The 20,808-nt window shown below is 42.6% G+C and overlaps 1 protein-coding gene across 3 annotated transcripts in view; it reads left to right on the plus strand.

The window, feature by feature from the left end:
• Nucleotides 1-20,808, plus strand: part of NCAM2 (neural cell adhesion molecule 2) — a 410,155-nt gene that overhangs the window by 250,652 nt on the left and 138,695 nt on the right. For all 3 annotated transcript variants that reach the window (XM_040338816.1, XM_040338817.1, XM_040338818.1), the window contains exon 7: nucleotides 18,060-18,220. In XM_040338816.1, the coding sequence (XP_040194750.1) occupies nucleotides 18,060-18,220 (161 nt within the window). The remainder of the gene's footprint in view (nucleotides 1-18,059; nucleotides 18,221-20,808) is intronic.

Consider the following 20,808-nt stretch of genomic DNA (forward strand, 5'->3'; position numbering starts at 1 on the left):
ATATATATATATATATATATATATATATACATACAGTATCTCATAAAATTGAGTACACCCCTTACATTTTTGTAAATATTTTATTATATCTTTAAATATGTCAACACTGAAGAAATAACACTTTGCTACAATGTAAAGTAGTGAGTGTACAGCTTGTATAACAGTGTAAATTTGCTGTCCCTCTCACTCTCTCATACTGGTCACTGCTTAGACCACACGCTGCACAGTGCATCAAATTGGTCTGCATGGCTGTTGTCCCAGAAGGAAGCCTCTTCTAAAGATGATGCACAAGAAAACCTGCAAACAGTTTTCTGAAGACAAGCAGACTAAGAACAGGATTACTGGAACCATGTCCTGTGGTCTGATGAGACCAAGATAAACTTAGTTGGTTCAGAAGGTGTCAAGCATGAGTGGTGGCAACAGGTGAGGAGTACAAATTAGTACATTAGTACAAGTATGTCTTGCCTACATTCAAGCATTGTGGTGGGAGTGTCATGGTCTATGGCTGCATTAGTGCTACCGTCACTGGGGTGCTACAGTTCATTGAGAGAACCATGAATGCCAACATGTACTGTGACATACTGAAGCAGAGCATGATCCCCTCCCTTTCGGAAAACTGGGCCGCAGGGCAGTATTCCAACATGATAACGACCCCAAACACACCTCCAAGACAACCACTGCCATGCTAAAGAAGCTGATGGTAAAGGTGATGGACTGGCCAATCATGTCTCCAGACCTAAACCCTATTGAGCATCTGTGGGACATCCTTAAACTGAAGGTGGAGGAGCACAACGTCTCTAACATCCAGCAGCTCCATGATGTTGTCATGGAGGAGTGGAAGAAGACTCCAGTGGCAACCTGTGAAGCTCTGGTGAACTGCATGTCCAAGAGGCAGTGCTGGAAAATAATAGTGGCCACACAAAATATTGACACTTTGGTCCCAATTTGGACATTTTCACTTAGGGGTGTACTCACTTTTGTTGCCAGCGGTTTAGACATTAATGGCTGTGTATTGAGTTATTTTGAGGGGACAACAAATTTACACTGTACACTCACTACTTTATATTGTAACAGAGTGTAATTTCTTCAGTGTTTTCGCATGAAAGGTATAATACAATTCTTAAAAAAATGTGAGGAGTGTACTGTAATATATATCTGTTGCAATCAATTTTTTTTTTCCTCTTACGATAGAAACAAATAGTAGCAGCACAGTATTAGCAATAAACAATCTGACTTTCAATAGGTTACAGTGAGGTAGCTCCTCTGCTACACACACAGATGTGACCCACAATAATTTCTTCTGCAAATGATTTAACACTGGGATCCCAATGAAGCAGGAGAGAGGCAGCCCACTTCCATCTGTGCTCCGGTCCTGAGACAAGCAACTACCCCATTGCGATCCATTGAAAGTCATCTCTTCATCCAGCCTATTTATTGCTTATACTGTACTGTGACCATTTTTTTCCACTAAGAGGAATAAATGAAATTTATTGCAGCAGAATGTTAGTATTGCATCCCATCTCTTTGATCTTTATATATCTGTAAATTAAAAAAAAAAAAAAAAAGCTTATATAAGCATACCCAAGCATTTCAAGTACGTAACACATGCTTTCAGTGTAAAACAGAAGGTACACAAAATGGGCCGGATTCAGAAAGCACTTACGCCGACGTATCTACTGATATGCCGCGTAAGTGCACGGATGCGCCGTCGTATCTCTGCGCCTGATTCTTGAAATAAGATATGAATTTTGGCTCCATCCGACCGACGTAAGTCTTCTACACCGTCGTATCTTGGGCGCATATTTACACTGGCCGCAAGGGGTGCTTCCATTGTTTAACGCGTCGAATATGTAAATGAGTGAGAAACGCCGATTCACGAACGTACTTACACCCGTCGCAGTAATCTACACCATTTACATAAGGCGTACGTCCGGCGTAAAGTTAAGCCACACAAAGCAGGTGTAAGTCATGTTAGGGTATGGACCAGCGAACAAGACTGCTGATAAAGGCGGAGGTATAGTCATACAAGACCGCGCTGATTATATATCGGAAGCTGAACGCTTGTTAAATGACGTTTCTACTTACAAAAAACTCAGCCTGGACCCACTCCCACAGTTTCGTACCATCAAGGACGAGCTAGTAAAAACTGCCTTAAGGGATAACATCATCTCTAAAAAAGAGGCTTCCTTTATGATTAAAGAATTTTACAACACACCCTATTTTTATCATATCCCCAAAATCCATAAAAATACCACACACCCTCCTGGCAGGCCCATCATTGCCACCATAGATACTTTAACTTCAGGCCTTTCGCAAAATATAGATTGCCACCTACAATCTCTGGCCCAGGGCTTACGTTCTTACATCCGAGACGGCTCACACCTACTAGAGTCATTAAAAACTTATGCTTGGGAGAACAAATATACATGGATGTCGCTAGACGTATCATCTCTGTACACCTCGATCCCCCATGAGTTTGGCCTAGCTGCCACCTACCATTTCCTAGCAGAGAATCCATACATGAGCAATGCTCAAGCAAAATTTATTATGGATTGCACCCAATTCTGCTTAACACATAACTACTTTTTATTCAATGAAGATTTTTACCTACAGATCATGGGCACTGCTATGGGCGCAAATTTTGCTCCATCATACGCCAACCTAGCCATGGGGTTGTGGGAGGAAAGGTACATTTGGTCTAATAATCCCCACTCCAGGCATTTGATATACTATGGCAGGTTCATAGATGATATCATTATTATTTGGGATGGTGACACAGAAGAAATCAAAACTTTCGTAGACCACTGCAATAACAACCCACATGGTCTATCATTCACATTTGTACATGATCAAGACAAATTAACATTCTTAGATCTTGAATTATATCACGACAATGGAAAAATCGAAGCAAGAACCCACTTCAAACCAACTGCAGGCAACTCACTGCTCCATTACAAAAGCTGTCATCACAAGAAGTGGATTGACAACATTCCCAAGGGCCAATTCTGCCGCCTCAAGCGAAATTGCACACAACATAAAGACTATGTTGAACAGAGTGTTTTTATGAAGAAAAAATTGTTTGACAAAAAATATCCAGCGTCCCTAGTTAACCAAGCGTACAACTATTATCATGATCCCAAACCATCTACAGCCGTTCAAAAAACAGCACCAATACAGCAGACCAGGTTTATAACAAAATTCCACACCAGTCATAAAGACATGGAAGCAATCCTCAAGAGGCACTGTTCCATTCTATTAGAGGACGTGCATCTAAAAACTATATTATCAGATGTTCCCACCACCACCTACCGTCGAGCTACAAACATAAAAAATAAAATTGCTCCGAGTAAATTGAAGAAAACACCCGCACAAGAATTCGTCGCAATGATCTCTTTACTAGGGATGTATCAATGCAAAAAACCCACTTGCAAAACCTGCAAATTTGTTGAACATGGGCAAAAGAGTTTTTCCAGTAAAGGAAAAACATATACATTCAAAGAATTCTACAACTGCGGGTCGGAATGAAATGGCTTTTATATAAGCCTGTCTGGACTGCTATTCTCATGTATGACTCCAAATTACAGATGATGCATTAAGATGGAAATCTCATATGCATAGAAAAATAAGTGAAGTACCACTTAAAAAAAAAAGTTTACACTTAAATAAAAGTGTAAACATGTCATAAATTCCACAGAATGCTACAGGCTCACGCTTCCATACCACAAACCATGCACATCAATGCTTAAAAGTGGACTACAGGCTAATTTTTATAAATCACATTTTTATTTTGATGAGAATGGGTAAGTGTAAGGTTGATGCTGCTGCCATTGTGCTTTTTGGGAAGATGTCACTTCTGTTTTAAAAACAGGACGCAGATAGCAATAAAAACCCAAAGGCTTTGAATTCTCACCCATTCTACCATGAAAAATGTTATGAACTAAATCTAATTAAAGAAGACAAAAATGTCACCTCAAATATATCTAGTTGAACATAGGTATTGCCCCACTAAAATGAAATACATGTAATGATTATTGGAAAGTGTAGTAAAATCTGATACACAGAAATGTAGATGCCATTGCTTGCAAAGTAAAATCATTTGGGAACTTAACAGCCAAATTCATTTGCAGTCTACTGAAGTGATTCTGCTTGTAATCACTTATGGTGCCAGCTGAATTAATCAAGGCATGTATTAAATTATGAATTCAGGAAATTGTGGATTTTCAGACGGTCCAATCTCCAGAATCGCTCAACTCTAATAAATCTAATAATTTATCATATTGGAGTAACTTACTTGCTCAAATCTTTTAATTAATATTTCAGTATGGCATTTGTGCATCTGACCTGGTATATACTGTCTGAGGATAACTATTATGTATAGATTCAGACATATTGCTAAACTAGCGGATATCAGTTTAGAATATATTTTACACTGGGGGTGTTTTTCAGGCGCTTTAGACCCCTTTCACACTAAGGGCCTTTTGCAGGTGCTATAGCGTTAAAAATAGCGCCTGCAGTCCACCCTTAAACAGCTACTCCTCACACTGGAGCGGTGCGCTGGCAGGGCCTCAGAAAAAGTCCTGCCAGCAGCTTCTTTGGAGCGCATTAGCAGCGGTGAACTCACCACTGCTAATGCACTTCTGTCCATTGAAATCAATGGGCAGCGCTGCCTTACAGCCGGAAATATGCTGCTCTAGCGGCGCATTTTGGGCAGTTTAAACCCTTTCTCAGCCGCTAGTGGGGGGTTAAAAGTGCTCCGCTAGCGGCCTAAATGTGCCACAAATCCGACAGTAAAATATTGTTTCACCGCTATTTTGCCACCGACGCTATAGTGCGAAAGGGGTCTTAGTGCTAAAAATAGCACATGTAAAGAGCCTGAAAAAAGCCTCAGCTGCAAACCCAGTGTGAAAGCCTGAGTGCTTTCACACTGGGGCGCTGCGCTGGCAGGGTGTCAAGAAAAGTCCTGCCAGCAGCATCATTGCAGCGTTTTAGGAGCAGTGAACTCACCACTCCTAAAGTGCCCCTGCCCATTGAAATCAATGGGCAGTGCCCCCGAACCGCTTTGGCGATTTGCAGGAACTTTTAACCCTTTTTCGGCCGCTAGCGTGGGTTAAAAACGCCCCTCTTGTGGCCGAAAAGTGAAAAAAAAAAAGACGGTTATGCCTCGTACACACGACCATTTTTCCCGTTAGGAAAAAAACAAAGTTTTTCCCGACGTGATTCCTCTCCAGCCTGCCTTGCATACAGACATTCATGCCAAATCCCGCCTGACCAAAGCGCGGTGACGTACAACACGTACGATGGGACTATAAAGGGGAAGTTCCATTCAAATGTCGCCACCCTTTGGGCTGCTTTTGCTGATTCTCGTGTTAGTAAAAGTTTGGTGAGAGACGATTTGCGCTTTTCATGTGCTGCATTAAACGATGCAATAATTTACAGCATGACAACCGTGCTATCTCCATTACGAAACGCTAGTTTTACCAGAACGAGCGCTCCCATCTCATACTTGATTCTGAGCATGCACGTTTTTTTCCCCTCGGAAAAGCATACACACGAGCGGTTTTCACGACAGGAAAAAGACCGCCGGGAAAAAAGAGAGCTGGTTCTCGCCAGGAAAACTGCTATGGAGCATACACATGGTCGGTTTTCACGACAAAAAGCAAACATGGCAGTTTTCCCATCGGTAAAACCGGTCGTGTGTGCGAGGCATAGGGCAGCGCTAAAAATAGCAGATGCCTGGGCGTTGCGAGTGTGAAAGCACTCTAAAGCAGAACTCCAAGAAAGCATCTAAATATGCAGATAAAATACATATTTTGAAAAGATCTGTATTCCTGCCCAGTTATGAGATCTACACAGCTCAGCCACACATCAATGCCCTGTCAATAGGAGAGGGAAACTGATCTTTCTCTGCTACAGTTTAACTTTTGCTTACAGGTTTCCACCCCACAACATATGCCGCGTACACACGATCGTTTTTCGGCATGAAAAAAACAAAGTTTTTCCAACTTCATCATTAAAAACGATGTTGCCCACACACCATCGTTTTTGAAAAATGATGAAAAAAGCGTGGTGACGTACAACACGTACAACGGCACTCTGAAGGGGAAGTTCTATTCGCCTTTGGGCTGCTTTTAGCTGATTCCTTGTTAGTAAAAGACGATTCGCGCTTTTCTGTCTGCAACAGCGTGATAAATGTGCGTACTCCATTATGAATGGTAGTTTTACCAGACCGAGCGCTCCCGTCTCATAACTTGCTTCTGGGCATGCGCCGGTTTAAAACGTTGTTTTAGCACAACGATTATTTTTTTACAACCCGAAAAACGAAATTTTTTAAAACTACGTTAAAAAATGCAGCATGTTCGATTTTTTTTGTTGTTTTTCAGAAGCCGAAAAACGATGTGAAGCCCACACACGATCATTTTAAATTACGTTTTTGAAAACGTCGTTTTTTTTCATGCCGAAAAACGATCGTGTGTACGCGGCAATACACCCTGTAGCTGAAAAGGAGAAGTATTGCATCTCCTCACACTGGAGCGGTGCGCTGGCAGGGCCTCAGAAAAAGTCCTGCCAGCAGCTTCTTTGGAGCGCATTAGCAGCGGTGAACTCACCACTGCTAATGCACTTCTGTCCATTGAAATAAATGGGCAGCTCTGCCTTACAGCCGGAAATATGCTGCTCTAGCGGCGCATTTCGGGCAGTTTAAACCCTTTCTCAGCCGCTAGTGGGGGGTTAAAAGTGCCCCGCTAGCGGCCTAAATGTGCCACAAATGTGTAGCTGAAAAGGAGAAGTATTGCATTTCTCTGTCACTGCAGTAAACCTGGTTGGCTCCTTATGCTTATTTTCTCTCCCGCTCCTTGAGCTCCGATGTACAGATTGTACAGTAGACCCAAGAACTGTGTATTTACACTGCCTGCATTTAACAACATGTATTTAATTTTGTACTGCTGCATTAATTTGTGTCTTTTATATCTGCTTGGAGTTTAACTGACAAAATGCTTAATATTTATATGATTAGCATGGAAAATATTATTGCTTTTAACCACTTGCGGACCGCCCCCTTGCCGATATATTATTATACAGGATTTATATAGCGCCAACAGTTTGCACAGCGCTTTACAACATCAGGGAAGACAGTACAGTTACAATACAATTCAATACAGGAGGGATCAGAGGGCCCTGCTCTTTAGAGCTTACAATCTAAAAGGGAGGGTAAAATAGAACAAAGTGTAGTAGATGTGGGGGGTGATCAGATGGACAAAATTAAATACAGTTGTTAGATGTGGGTAGGATAGGCTTCTCTGAAGAGGAGGGCTTTCAGGGATCCTCTAAAAGCTAATAGAGAAGGAGATAGACGGACAGATTGGGGTAAGGAGTTCCATAGGCTTGGAGAGGTTCTGGAAAAGTCCTGTAGACAAGCATGAGAGGAGGTGATGAGAGAGCTAGAGAGCAGGAGGTCTTGAGAAGAATGAAGAGAACGATTAGGTAGGTATTTAGGGGGTAATCCACAAAAGGGATACGCCGGCGTATCTACTGATACGCCGTCATATCCCTGTTTCTATCTATGGAACTGATCCACAGAATCAGTTTACCATAGATAGGCAGAAGATCCGACATGTGTAATTGATTTACACTGTCGGATCTTAAGGATGCAATTCTAGGCCAGCCGCTAGGTGGCAAGGCCATTGCGGCCGGCCTAGAATATGCAAATGAACACTTACGGCGATCCACAAACTTTCCGACGGGCCCGTCGCGCTAAATCTACGTCGTTTGCGTCGAGTTACGGCGCGTAAAAATAGGGCTGAGTCCTATTTGACTAATTTCTATTAAGTATGGCCGTCGTTCCCGCGTCGAAATGTTCAACTCTACGTCGTTTGCGTAAGACGTTCGTGAATGGCGCTGGACGCCATTTAGGTTAACGTCTAAGCAAATGACATCGGAGCGACGTCAGTTAGCGCAATGCATGTCGGGTAAGTTACCCGACAGAGCATGCGCAGTACATCCGGTGCGGGAGCGCGCCTAATTTAAATGGGAATCGCCCATTTGTATTAGGAACGCCTTGCACCGGACAGAGTTCAGTTACACCGCCGCAAATTTCCAGGTAAGTGCTTTGTGGATCGGCACCTAACTTGGGAGATTTGCGGCAGTGTAACTTAACTCTGAAAAGTTAAGTTGCGCTCGGCGGCTGTGGATCTGGCCCTTAGAGACTAGGGGGCAGATTCATCAAGAGATACGACGGCGGATCTCCTGATCCGCCGTCGTATCTCTGAGATCCGCCGTCGTATCTGTGAGAGCCGACGGTCGGATCTATGAGGCTGATTCATAGAATCAGATTCCTCATAGATCTCCCTTAGATCCGACTGGTATAAGTGACTTACACCAGTCGAATCTTAGGCTGCAATCTACCGCCGGCCGCTAGGTGTCGTCGCTTTGTTTTAATGCGTCGGATATGCAAATGAGTAGAACCGCCGATTCAAGTCCGTACGCCCGCCCGTCGCTTTTTTTTAACGTCGTTTGCGTTCGGCTTTTTCCGGCGGATAGCTACCCCTGCTATATGAGGGGTAGCTAATGTTAAGTATGGCTGTCATTCCCGCGCCGAGATTCAAATTTTTACGTCGTTTGCGTAAGTCGATCGGGAATACGGATGGCCGCAATTGACGTACCCGCCGCAAACAATGACGTCCTAGCGACGTAATTTGGAGCATGCGCACTGGGAAATTTCGCCGGCGGCGCATGCGCAGTTAAATTGGCGCGGGAACGCGCCTGATTTAAATTGTACACTCCCCCTAGCCGCGGAATTTGCATTCCGCCGGGGGAGTTACGATCCGACAATGCAATTTTCGAGGTAAGTGCTTGATGAATACTGCACTAGCCTCGCTAAATTGCACCGGCGGAACGCAAAACACGTTGATCGAGCGGATCTAAAGATCCGCTGATCTACATGAATCTGGCCCTAGGTCAGTGATGAAGCTGGGGGCAGAGTTGTGTATGGCTTTTTAGGTAGTGGTTAGTATTTTGAATTTAATTTGTTGGGCGAGCGGAAGCCAGTGGAGGGATTGACAGAGAGCAGCAGCAGAGACCGAGCGGTTGGTTAGGTGGATGAGTCTGGCAGCAGCATTCATGATGGACTGAAGGGGGGATAGAGTATGCAGTGGTAAGCCTATGAGAAGGGAGTTGCAGTAATCGAGGCGAGAGATGACCAGGGAGTGAATTAAGAGCTTTGTTGTGTCATTGGTTAGAAAGGGGCACCTGGGCGGCTGCTTTGTGCCATATCATGTAGCTAGTACGTGATTTGACACTTCCAGGTCTGGGACGTGTATACGCGACCCTCTCCCACTGTGGTTGGACACAGCAGGAGCCAATCAGCGGGTCTGACGGACCTGATTTTCGCGGGTACCCACTGATCGTTCTGAAGATCAGCAAAATGTCAGTCTGCCTGTTTAAATGCCTTTCTTAGAGAAGGTAAGACAGAGATCCTGTGTTTTTGCTAAGCAGGAACACGAATCTCTATCTTCCCACAGTAAATGCATCCCCCACACAGTTAGCAAGAACTCCCAGGGAACAGTTAACCCTTTGATCACCCCGGTGTTAACATCTTTTCTGACAGTGTTATTAGTACAGTGACAGTGCATTTTTTTAGCACTGATCACTGTATTGGTGTCACTGGTCACTAAAAAGTGTCACTTAGTGTCCGATTTGTCTGCCACAATGTTGCAGTCCCACTAAAAATCGCTGATCGCAGCTATTACTATTAAAAAAAATCCATAAATCTTTCCTATAGTTTATTAGTGTAACTTGTGAGCAACTTTTGAGCAAGCCAATTATTATATGCCTATGGGATTATTTTTTACCAATAGTCAAAATACATATTGACCTATTATTTTTTTTTTAATTATTGGATATATTTTATAGTAGAAAGTAAAATATATATATATATATATATATATATATATATATATATATATATATATATATATATATATATATATATTTTAATTGTCTTTTTTTGTTTATAGTGCAAACTATTTAAACTGCAGAGGTAATCAAATACCACCAAAAGAAAGCTCTATTTGTGGGTAAAAAAGGACATACATTTTGTTTGGGTACAGTGTCACACAACCACGCAATTGTCAGTTAAAATAATGCTGTGCCATATAGAAAAAAATGGCCTGGCCATGAAGGGGGATAAACCTCCCTGAGCTGGTGGTTAAAGCACAGATATAGTTAAAATTAGCTGGTGGTCACTTACCTCCTCCCAGAAACCTCGGGCCAGATTCTCAAAAGAGATACGCCGACGTATCGCCTGATACGCCGTCGTATCTCTGAATCCGCCCGTCGTATCTATGTGCCTGATTCAGAGAATCAGTTACGCATAGATAACCATTACATCCGACAGGCGTAAGGCTCTTATGCTGTCGGATCTTAAATGCATTTTTTTTTTTGCCGCTAGGTGTCGCCGACGTCGTTTTCCCGATCGAGTATGCAAATTAGCAAAATATGCGAATTCCCAAACGTACGCCCGACCGACGCAGTGAAGTTACGACGTTTACGTAAGATTTACAACTGCCCCTGGGTATATGAGGCGCAGTCAATGTTAAGTATGGCCGTCGTTCTCGCGTCGAAATTAGAAAATTTACGTCGTTTGCGTAAGTCGTCCGTGAATGGCACCGGACGCCATTTAAGTTAACGTCAAAACCAATGACGTCCTTGCGACGTCATTTAGCGCAATGCACGTCGGAAGATTTTAGGAACGGCGCATGCGCAGTACGTTCGGCGCGGGAACGCGCCTAGTTTAAATGATCCACGCCCCCTACCCGGATTATTTGAATTAGGCGGGCTTGCGCCGGAGGAATTACGCTACGCCGCCGCAACTTTACAGGCAAGTGCTTTGTGAATCAAGCACTTTCCCGTAAAACTTGCGGCGGCGTAACGTAAATGAGATACGTTACGCCTCCGCAAAGATGCGGCAATCTACAAGAATCTGGCCCCTTGTATCTAGCTGTCTTATTAAAATAACTTAACGTTCTTGATGTAACTGCATTCAGAGCATGTTATTTTATGATCAATATTTTTTTTTAACTATTTAAACACACAAATAGTACATAATAAATACATAAATAAATAAAGAACATCGTTGGAGTTCTAAAAGTTTAGTGAAAAAGGTTTAGCTGGAAAAAATGTGCAATCATATTTCATCCTTTTAATGAAACAGGCAAATTACATTTTAAATCTCATGTGCTGTTTAGAACAATAAATTAAATCTGACTGCTATTTTACTATACCTTTATGGTTGGTTTATCATAATCATCTTGGAAAGACAATGGGTATGTTTTATATCAGTATCTGTGCAAAGAGATTAGTAATCTCTTTATTAGTTTTTTCTATCCATCATTCTTCAGTCTTAAGGGAGGCAATCTAAATGACACTATCAAGTGACAGTAAAGATACATCTCCTCAAACTGCTACTGATTAAATTAAACATTGATAGGTGCATTGCCTTTGTGATGTCTTGTCAAAACTTTGGCATATAATGATGGATAACATGTTATGAAAATGCTACTCTTTGGTGTTAGAATTACTAGCTGACATGCCTCAAATAATCTTTTTTTTAATTAAGTAAATCACCAGTGTTCAAAAGCTACTCAATATAAACACATGGATAAACAATATTATAAGTAATATACGATACAGTCATATCCAAAAATATAGCCACTCTTGCATTTCTTTCAAATAATGCAACACTTCACCCAGAAAATTGTTGCAATTACAAATGTTTAGGCAGTCTAATCTTTATTTATTTTGTTTGTATTGGTATGACACAAAAAAGTGGAGAAACACACAGCCAAAGCTGACACATTCCACGCAAAACTCCAAAAATGGGCTAGACAAAATTATTGGCATCTTCTCAAAATTGTAAGGCCCCTTTCACACTGGGGCGGGAGGTGTGGTGGCGGTATAGCGCCGCTATTTTTAGTGGCGCTATAATGTCCAAAAAGGGTTAATACCAATGGCAATGCGCCTCTGCAGAGGCGCTTTGCCAGCGGTATGGCCGCAGTTTCTCATGGGAAGGAGCGGTGGAGAAGCGGTAAACACACCGCACCTCTCACCCCTCCAAAGATGCTGCTAGCAGGACTTTTGGAGCGGTCCTGCTAGCGCACCGCTCCAGTGTGAAAGCCCTCGGGCTTTCACACTGGAGAAACAGCAGATACTGTTAAGGGTCCGTGTACAGGTGCTATTTTTAGCGCAATAGCGCCTGCAAACCGCCCCAGTCTGAAAGGGGTCTAAGAAATAGTTGGATTCCAAGTGTGTGATGCTCCTGTAGTTTGTAAATAAACCCACCTGGATCAATTAACAGGTGCTGACAATATAGAAATCAAAACAGCAACCGGTTAAAATGGTGAAAATTTTTCTTAACCTTTCTGTTGTGTGTCTCTGTGTGTCACATGGAGCATGGAGAAGAGAAAGAACAGCAAAGAATTGTCTAAAGATCTGAGAACAAAAATTGTGGAAAAGAATTGGAACAAGGTTAAAAATCCATCTCCAGAGATCTTAATGTTCCTGTGTCCACTGTGCGCGACATTGTCAAAAAGTTTACAGCCCATGGCACTGTAGCTAATCTCCCTGGATGTGGACAAAACAGAAAAGTGCTCAAAGAGTTTGCCAAAACTTACCTGAAGGAGCCAAAATCCATTTGGGATAATGTGCTGTGGACAGATGAAACAAAATGACAGCTTTTTGGTTAAGCCCACCATTGTACTGTTTTCAGAAAAATAAATGAGTGCTGGAGAGTCGTGACCTGGCCAGCAATGATGCTTTATCTAAATCCCATAGAGCACCTGAGCAGAGGTCTCAAAACAGCAGTTGGAAAGAGGAACCCTTCCAATCTGAGAGGCCTGGAGCAGTTGGCGAAGGAAGAGTGGTCCAAAATTCCAGTAGAGAAACAAATTGATGGTTACATAAAGCGATTGATATCAGTTAGTATGGGGTGGTCTACCAAATATTAAATTGGGGGTGACAATAATTTTGTCCAATTCATTTTTGAAGTTTTGAGAGGAATGTGTCAGATTTTGCTTATTTCTCCACGTTTTGGGTCATACCAGTGCAAACAAAAGAAATAAACATGAGAATGCCTAAACATTTGTAATTGCAACATTTTTCTGGGTGAAGTGTTGCATTATCTAACAGAAATGCAGGGGTGCCAATATTTTTGGCTATGACTGTGTATATATCTATAGATATAGATATATATAGATCTACCGTATTAATTCGAGTATAACGTGCAAAATTTTATACCCAAAAAAAAGACCGCCGCCGCACACGCCGCTGCTACCGCCGCCGCACACGCCGCTGCTACTGCCGCCGCACACGCCGCTGCTACTGCCGCCGCCACCGAAGCCACCAACGCCGCTACAACGTTAATCCCGCGGCGCGGGGGAATATTAGACAGCTTTCGTTTGAATAGCTGTTTTCCCTGCCGCGTGTAGACACTCCCCCTTGGATGGATCTGTCCAATCGCGAACGAGGGGGAGTGTCTATGCGTGGCAGGGAAAACAGCTGTTCAAACGAACGCTGTCTGTAATGTTCCCGTGCGCCGCGTGATTAAAGGTAAGGGGGCATGGCTGGACATACGGGGGCACGGCTGGACATACAGGGGGCACGGCTGGACATAAAGGGGGCACGGCTGGACATACAGGGGGCACGGCTGGACATACAGGGGGCACGGCTGGACATACATGGGGCACGGCTGGACATACAGGGGGCACGGCTGGACATACGGGGGCACGGCTGGACATACAGGGGGCACGGCTGGACATACAGGGGGCATGGCTGGACATAAATGATTTTTGGCAATTACAATGATTTTATACCGATTTTTAATTGAAAATTAGGGGTGCGCGTTATACACGGGTGCGCGTTATACTCGAATAAATACGGTATATATAAATAAATTGTTTATTGGTGGTTTACTTACTAAAGTCCCACATGGGCAGAATGACGGTTAAAAAAACAAACAAAACAAAAACGGCCAACATTCTGCCCATGTGTATGTTATGCTGTCTGTTTGACCAGCTTCTGTCGGATGTGCATGCTGGAAAACTGGGGCAGTTGACCGACCCCCCGATCAGCGCTCTCAGCCAATGGCGATCAGAGTGTTTTGGTGGGGGGGCTTTCCAACAGCTCTGTGTGGGAGATCGCTGAACTAACCTTGCATGATTAATACAGCAGCTCCACCAGTAGTGTGTACCAGGCTTAAGAGTAGTTGACTGCAATATGTATTATTCTATTATATCACTATAGTGCAAATATCCTTACGTACTATTTTATATTATCAGCAGATCTACCTCCTGCTGAGTCAGAGATCGAGCTATCCAATAATCAGAGAACGTGTATTTTGTTGATTGCAGAGCTATAGGTCTCAGTGAATGCATGGCGGACTTTTGCAGAGAGAATACTGCTCCCAGACAGGCTTTCCCACTAATGCTGCATTTAAGGCCTCGTACACACGACCGAACATGTCCGCTGAAACTGGTCTGCGGACCAGTTTCCGCGGACATGTTCGGTCGTCTGTACGGCCGACCGACCGTTTTTCAGTGGACATTTGTCCAGCCGACCGTTTTCCGGCGGACAAAAATTTCTTAGCATGCTAAGAAACTTGTCCGCTGGAATGATGTCCACCGGACATATCCGATGGTCAGTATGACCGATCGGACATGTCCGCTGGCCCGAGAACCCGCGCATGACGTCGAAGTGATTCGACGCATGCGTGGAAGCATTTAACTTCCCGGTTCGCGCACGTCGCCACGTCATCGTCGCCGTCACGTCGCCTTCACCGCGTATTCTGTCCGTGCGGATTTTGGTTTGATGGTGTGTACACCCATCAGACCAAAATCTCTGAGCGGACATGTCCGATGAAAACGGTCCGCGGACCGTTTTCATCGGACAGATCCGGTCGTGTGTACAAGGCCTAATAGAAATGAACTGTAATGCCACGTACACACGATCAGACATTCTGACATCAAAACCGTGGATTTTTTCCGACTGATTGTTTGCTCAAACTTGTTTTGCAGACACACGGTCACACAAATGTTGTTGGAAATACCGAACGTCAAGAACGCGGTCACGTACAACACTACGATGAGCCAAGGAAAATTAAGTTTAATGATTCCGAGCATGCGTCAAATTGATTCCGAGCATGCGTAGGATTTTTGTGTGTCGGAATAGGCTACAGACGATCAGAATTTCCGACAAGAACTTTTGTTGTCAGAAAAATTGAGAACCAGCTCTCAAACATTTGTTGTCAGGAATTCCTACAGCAAATGTCCGATAGAGCATACACACGGTCAGGCCTCGTACATACGACAGAGTTTCTCGGCAGAATTCGGCGAGAAACTCGGTCAGAGCCGGATTCTGCCGAGAAACTCTGTCGTCTGTACACTTTTGGCCGAGGAACTCGTTGAGAAAATAGAGAACATGTTCTCTATTTTCTCGTTGTTCTATGGGAGAAGGCGGCCCACCGAGCTCCTCGACGGCTTCATCCCTGAACTCGACGAGGAACTCGATGTGTTTGGCACGTCGAGTTCCTCTGTCGTGTGTACGAGGCCTCAGATTTTCCGACAACAAGCTCACATCGAACATTTGTTGTCGAAAATTCCGACCGTGTGTTTGCTGCATTAGACTTTACTATTCCTCTACATTAAAAATGATGTGAAAATGTAAAGCATGTTCTAAATGTTTAATATGGGTAAAAGATAGGGGGCGTTAATAATTAGTAAAAATAACAATGAAAATCATAGGACTGCACTCCTGAAGTCACTAATCCTTATCAAATAAACAAATGTGCACAAAACATTATCAAACAACATATGATTAAAAAATATTGTGAAATATCAATTAGTGCAAATGATATTCAGTCCCAATCTTAAGCACAAAAAAATATTATGATAATAAATCAAAGTCCATAAAACACCAAACGTCCATTCCGTGCTTGCTGTGATATACTGATAGAGAAGTGATCCTTTACCAAACTTGAATACACACCCAAAGTGACTGGATAAGTAATCTGCTTACCAGAGCACATTGACTCCTTTACTCAAAAGGAGAGTCAGAGAGAGCGTATGCAGGATAATGCCTGCTCACATAGGCTTAAATTGAGATATTAGCCGACTTCCTCCTTAAAGGTCTCGGCCGGATATGAAATAACAATGGAAACATCCATAGCGTAATTTTTTTATTATTAAAAAATGAGCAAAGATAAAACTTAGCCAAATGGCTACTCACATTTAAAAGTGCCTATCCGGGCACTGGGGCTTCTGGCTCTAATCGGTAGTCTGGGGATCTGCCGTGCTCCCACCGCACTCTGTCCGTGGCATGTGTTCCACCTCACAGGAACCAACTAACAACAGGGCCGGAAATGACGCATGTAGCATGACCAGGTACCGCCTCAACGTACTTTTCGTAATAACGTCCACAGGAAGCGCGTATGAAAATATGAGCATGACATCATTTGGGACACCCTGCCCCATTTGTTTACATTCAGATAAAGGGCAAAGGGGCTGGGGGCTGTCATTCACAGTGAGCAGTCATCAGAAGTGGATGTGTAGGCTTGTTTTTTTCAGTGGGCTATCTGGATTATTGTTCATCAAAATTGAAATACACCTGCTTTGCGGGACAACGTCATAACAATGGAGTTAAATATTTTTTTTCAATCATCTTTACTATGTACCCCTTACTCATTCACATGGGGGACAGTATCTGAAGGCACCTCTATTTTAAATAGGTCTTCCAGATTCTGGTAAGTACCCCTGGCTCTTATCCTTATCAGCAAGGTACCCCTTACTTCCCTCTTTCCTTTTTTTAACATCCATAACAGATCCATAGGGAAGCCCCTTATAAAATAAGCGGACTAATAGATGTCCTTTTCTCTACATTAATGAGTAAGGTGTACATGGTACCTTTGACCATTTTTGCTCAATTACCTCACCCATGAATCTCACCCGCCTAGATGATAGTAACACAGTCAATAAATGAATGACTTCCTGCTGCTTCCAGCATTAGGTTTGGTTGAGAGAATGGGCTAAACAAGCTACTTCAAGAACCATCAACAGACAGGGTTAGGCCTCGTACACACGGCCGAGGAACTCGACGTGCCAAACACATCGAGTTCCTCGGCCAGTTCAGCACTGAAGCCGCCGAGGAGCTCGGCGGGGCGAGAGCTCCCATAGAACAACGAGGAAATAGAGAACATGTTCTCTATTTCCTCGCCGAGCTCCTCGTCGGCTTCCTCGGCCGAAAGTGTACACACGGCCGGGTTTCTCGGCAGAATTCAGCCAGAAACTCGGTCGGAAGCTGAATTCTGCCGAGGAAACTGGTCGTGTGTACGGGGCCTTAGTTGCAAACACTGCATTTCCATGGACCCTAACTTCATCCCTTCCCGCTGAGCCTGCCAATGTTCACCTACTTCTACTTTCATTTCAAATGATAAATCCCCATCCAGCTGCTGAATGTCAACAAACCAACTGGGCATCCTGTGTGATGTCACCCAGGACTTCCCAGCCAGTCTGTTCACAAACACTAGGTGGCTGGGGAACAGTCATTTTGTGGCAGTAGCACTATTACAGAAAAATTACATCAGCTGGGGGTTTGGGTGAGCAAACTTGCCAAATATGGCCTTTTTTTGCCAGATTGCAGACAGGCTATTTCGCTTCTTTAGTCCAAACTTTTGTTTGCACAGTTGTGAAAAGATTACTTATTTGCACACCAGCACTGTTTGTAATGATAATTTATTTATGAAATCACAATCCCTATTTATTTATTTATTTGTTTATTTACTGATTTTGTTTTAGTGCTGCACTTTTGTATTAGTTTCCATTTCCATATTGATTCTATTTGCACAATACTGGAGAGCTCAAGCACATTTATGAAATCACTATTATTTGCTTACTATTTACAGCATTTATTGATTTTTGTATTAGCACCACACTTCATGTATCACAAACATTATTTTACGTAGCTGTAGACTCAAGCATTAATCTAAAATAAATTAAATACTGTATTTTTTTTTCTAGAAACGGGAGAATGATTGAAGAAAATGAAAAGTATTTATTAAGAGACGATAACACAGAATTAACCATTAAGAACATTATCAACAGTGATGCAGGATCCTATACCTGCAGAGCAACAAACAAAGCTGGAGTCACAGAAAAACAGTCCTTTCTACAGGTGTTTGGTAAGTCTGTTATATTATGTACTACTGGCATCTTTTACAACATTAACTGTTGAAGATAAAACAATAACATACTAAAACACCTATTAAAGTGTATTTAAAAAATAAATAAAAAATGTGTATGTAAATGTGTAAGGCCATTTTTTATTTTCATTTTGGATAGCATAGGGAAAGGTTAGACCATCTTTTTTTTAGCTTCTTTTGCTGCCCCTTTTTTTTTTTTTTTACTTTACCTGCTGGCAAGGTTAACCTTTATATTTGTCTCAGTGGCCATTGTCTTAAAGACAAAAATATTAGGGCAAGAGGTGAGGAAAAAATTTCCCATAGAGACACCTAATTTCATGACAACTTTTTGTGATGGGAATTCTGTTTCCTCTCTGTCACTCTCTTTCCTGTTGTGCCTCTAAGGCCCCGTACACACGACCGAACATGTCTGCTGAAACTGGTCCGCGGACCAGTTTCAGCAGACATGTTCGGTCGTGTGTACGGCCGATCGGACAGGATTCCAGCGTACATTTGCCCGCCAGACAGTTTTCGAGCGGGCAAATGTTTCTAAACTTGCTTAGAAACATGCCCGCTGGAATCCTGTCCGTCGGACATGTTCGGTCGTCTGTACAGACTTACCGTACATGTCCGAGTGGCCGCCATCCCTCGCATGCGTCGAATGACTTTGACGCATGCGTGGGAGCATTGACCTTTCCGCGTCGTGCACGTCGCCGCGTCATCGCGCTGTATGTCCGCGCGGATTGTCTCTCATTTCTGTATGATGGTGTGTACAGCCATCATACAGAAATCTCCAGGCGGGCATGTCCACTGAAAACGGTCCGGCGGACCGTTTTCATCGTACATGTTTGCCTGTGTGTATGAGGCATTAGACAAGAAGTGAAGACAAATCTCTTCAGCATGACACAGACAACAAAAAACATATTTAAAACTAACAGAAAACAGTGCAGCACAAATATATGTAAATGATTATTGGCATAAACATAATTCATTTAAAACAGTCCAAAAACCCAATCAAAATGATAAAACATGTCCATAAATAATAGCAGTAGATTCCACGTGAGGAAATATCAGATGCTGCAGCACCCAGGGTGAATGAGCCCACCACCAGCATGCAGATTGCTCGCTCACCTCATAAAAATTGACCCCTGAGCCAACAGGAAGGTCAACAATCACTTGTTCCCAATTCAGGGGATGAGCATTGCAGATGTAAATGATCCCGATGGTCCTGATGCTCACATCCACACCAGTCATAATTAAAGATAAAAAGAATCTAAGTGCTCTTCATTCATTTTAAAAGCCTGTTCTTTAACTTACAAGAATTCCTCTTGTTTCTAGCATAGAATAATACACAGTATTCTGTTCAGTGACCAGTGGTTGTCCACTCAAGTGCAATCTTAAAAAAATAAATAAAAATGTTATGACATCTGAAATTATTATTTAAATTCATGGCAAACACAGATTTTTGGATTGGATTTGTCTTACAAGCTGTCCTCAAGACTAGTTATTCAGGCTTAAACACATGGTTTAAATTCGCTAACTGCTTGAATATGTATTTATTTCCTGTCATGGTAAATACTTGATTCAATCACTTTTGTTAAATGTGTCTATGCCATGTTCTTATTCTATGTAAAAACAAAAAGGGAAAAAACAGTTCTAAACCCAAAAGTGAATACAAAAAAAAGCTGTCAGCACTCCAACAAACAAAGTGTAACAGAAGAAAGGATAAATAGTGCAGCGCTAAATGATAAAAATGGTGAATTAGTGAAGTGATCACAAAGTAAATAAATCAAGTATGTGTGGTGGTAAGACCAAAAACAAATACAATGACATAAAGTCCATGTATAGTGAACACACAGTGTAAAAAAATGTCTCCAAATCACAACATTGGATGCTGAATAACCAATTTGCCTGAAGAATTCAAGGTTGCTTCACACAAAAGATGGGGTACTCTTACCATGTGAGATGGACTCATCTGTTATGTAACAGTGGGTCAGATGTGCTTGTGGTCCTGAAAGACCAAAATCAATGCGGCAGGGTCTCACAGGATGACCAGACGATTTGGATGACTTCTCCTGAAGGCTGAAATGATGAACCAGTGGACTTTCTGCTGCAGAGTAGATATGGGCCAGTTCAAAAAAAGACAAAAGAGTGCTCCAAATGGTGCAGGTCATAAAACCACTACAGGTTTATTAAAATAAAAAATGGTCATACAAAAATGACACATAAAAAAGAAGATAAAAGTGAGCACATATGTAGAAATAAACGCAGTATGGGGTGCAATGATGCAAAACCCCATACTGATTTTAATTCTACATATGTAATTACTTGTATCTTCTTTTTTATGTGTAATTTTTGTATGACCATTTTTTATTTTAATAAATCTGTAGTGGTTTTATGACCTGCACCATTTGGAGCACTCATTTGTCTTTTTTTGGAGCCCACATGAACTGGCCTGTATCTACTCTGCAGTAGAAAGTCCATTGGTTCATTATTTTAGCCTTCAGGAGAAGTCATCCAGATCGTCTGGTCATCCTGTGAGACCCTGCCGCATTGATTTTGGTCTTTCAGGACCACAAGCACATCTG

The sequence above is a fragment of the Rana temporaria genome, chromosome 2, assembly GCF_905171775.1.
Source record: "Rana temporaria chromosome 2, aRanTem1.1, whole genome shotgun sequence".
NCBI lineage: Eukaryota > Metazoa > Chordata > Amphibia > Anura > Ranidae > Rana > Rana temporaria.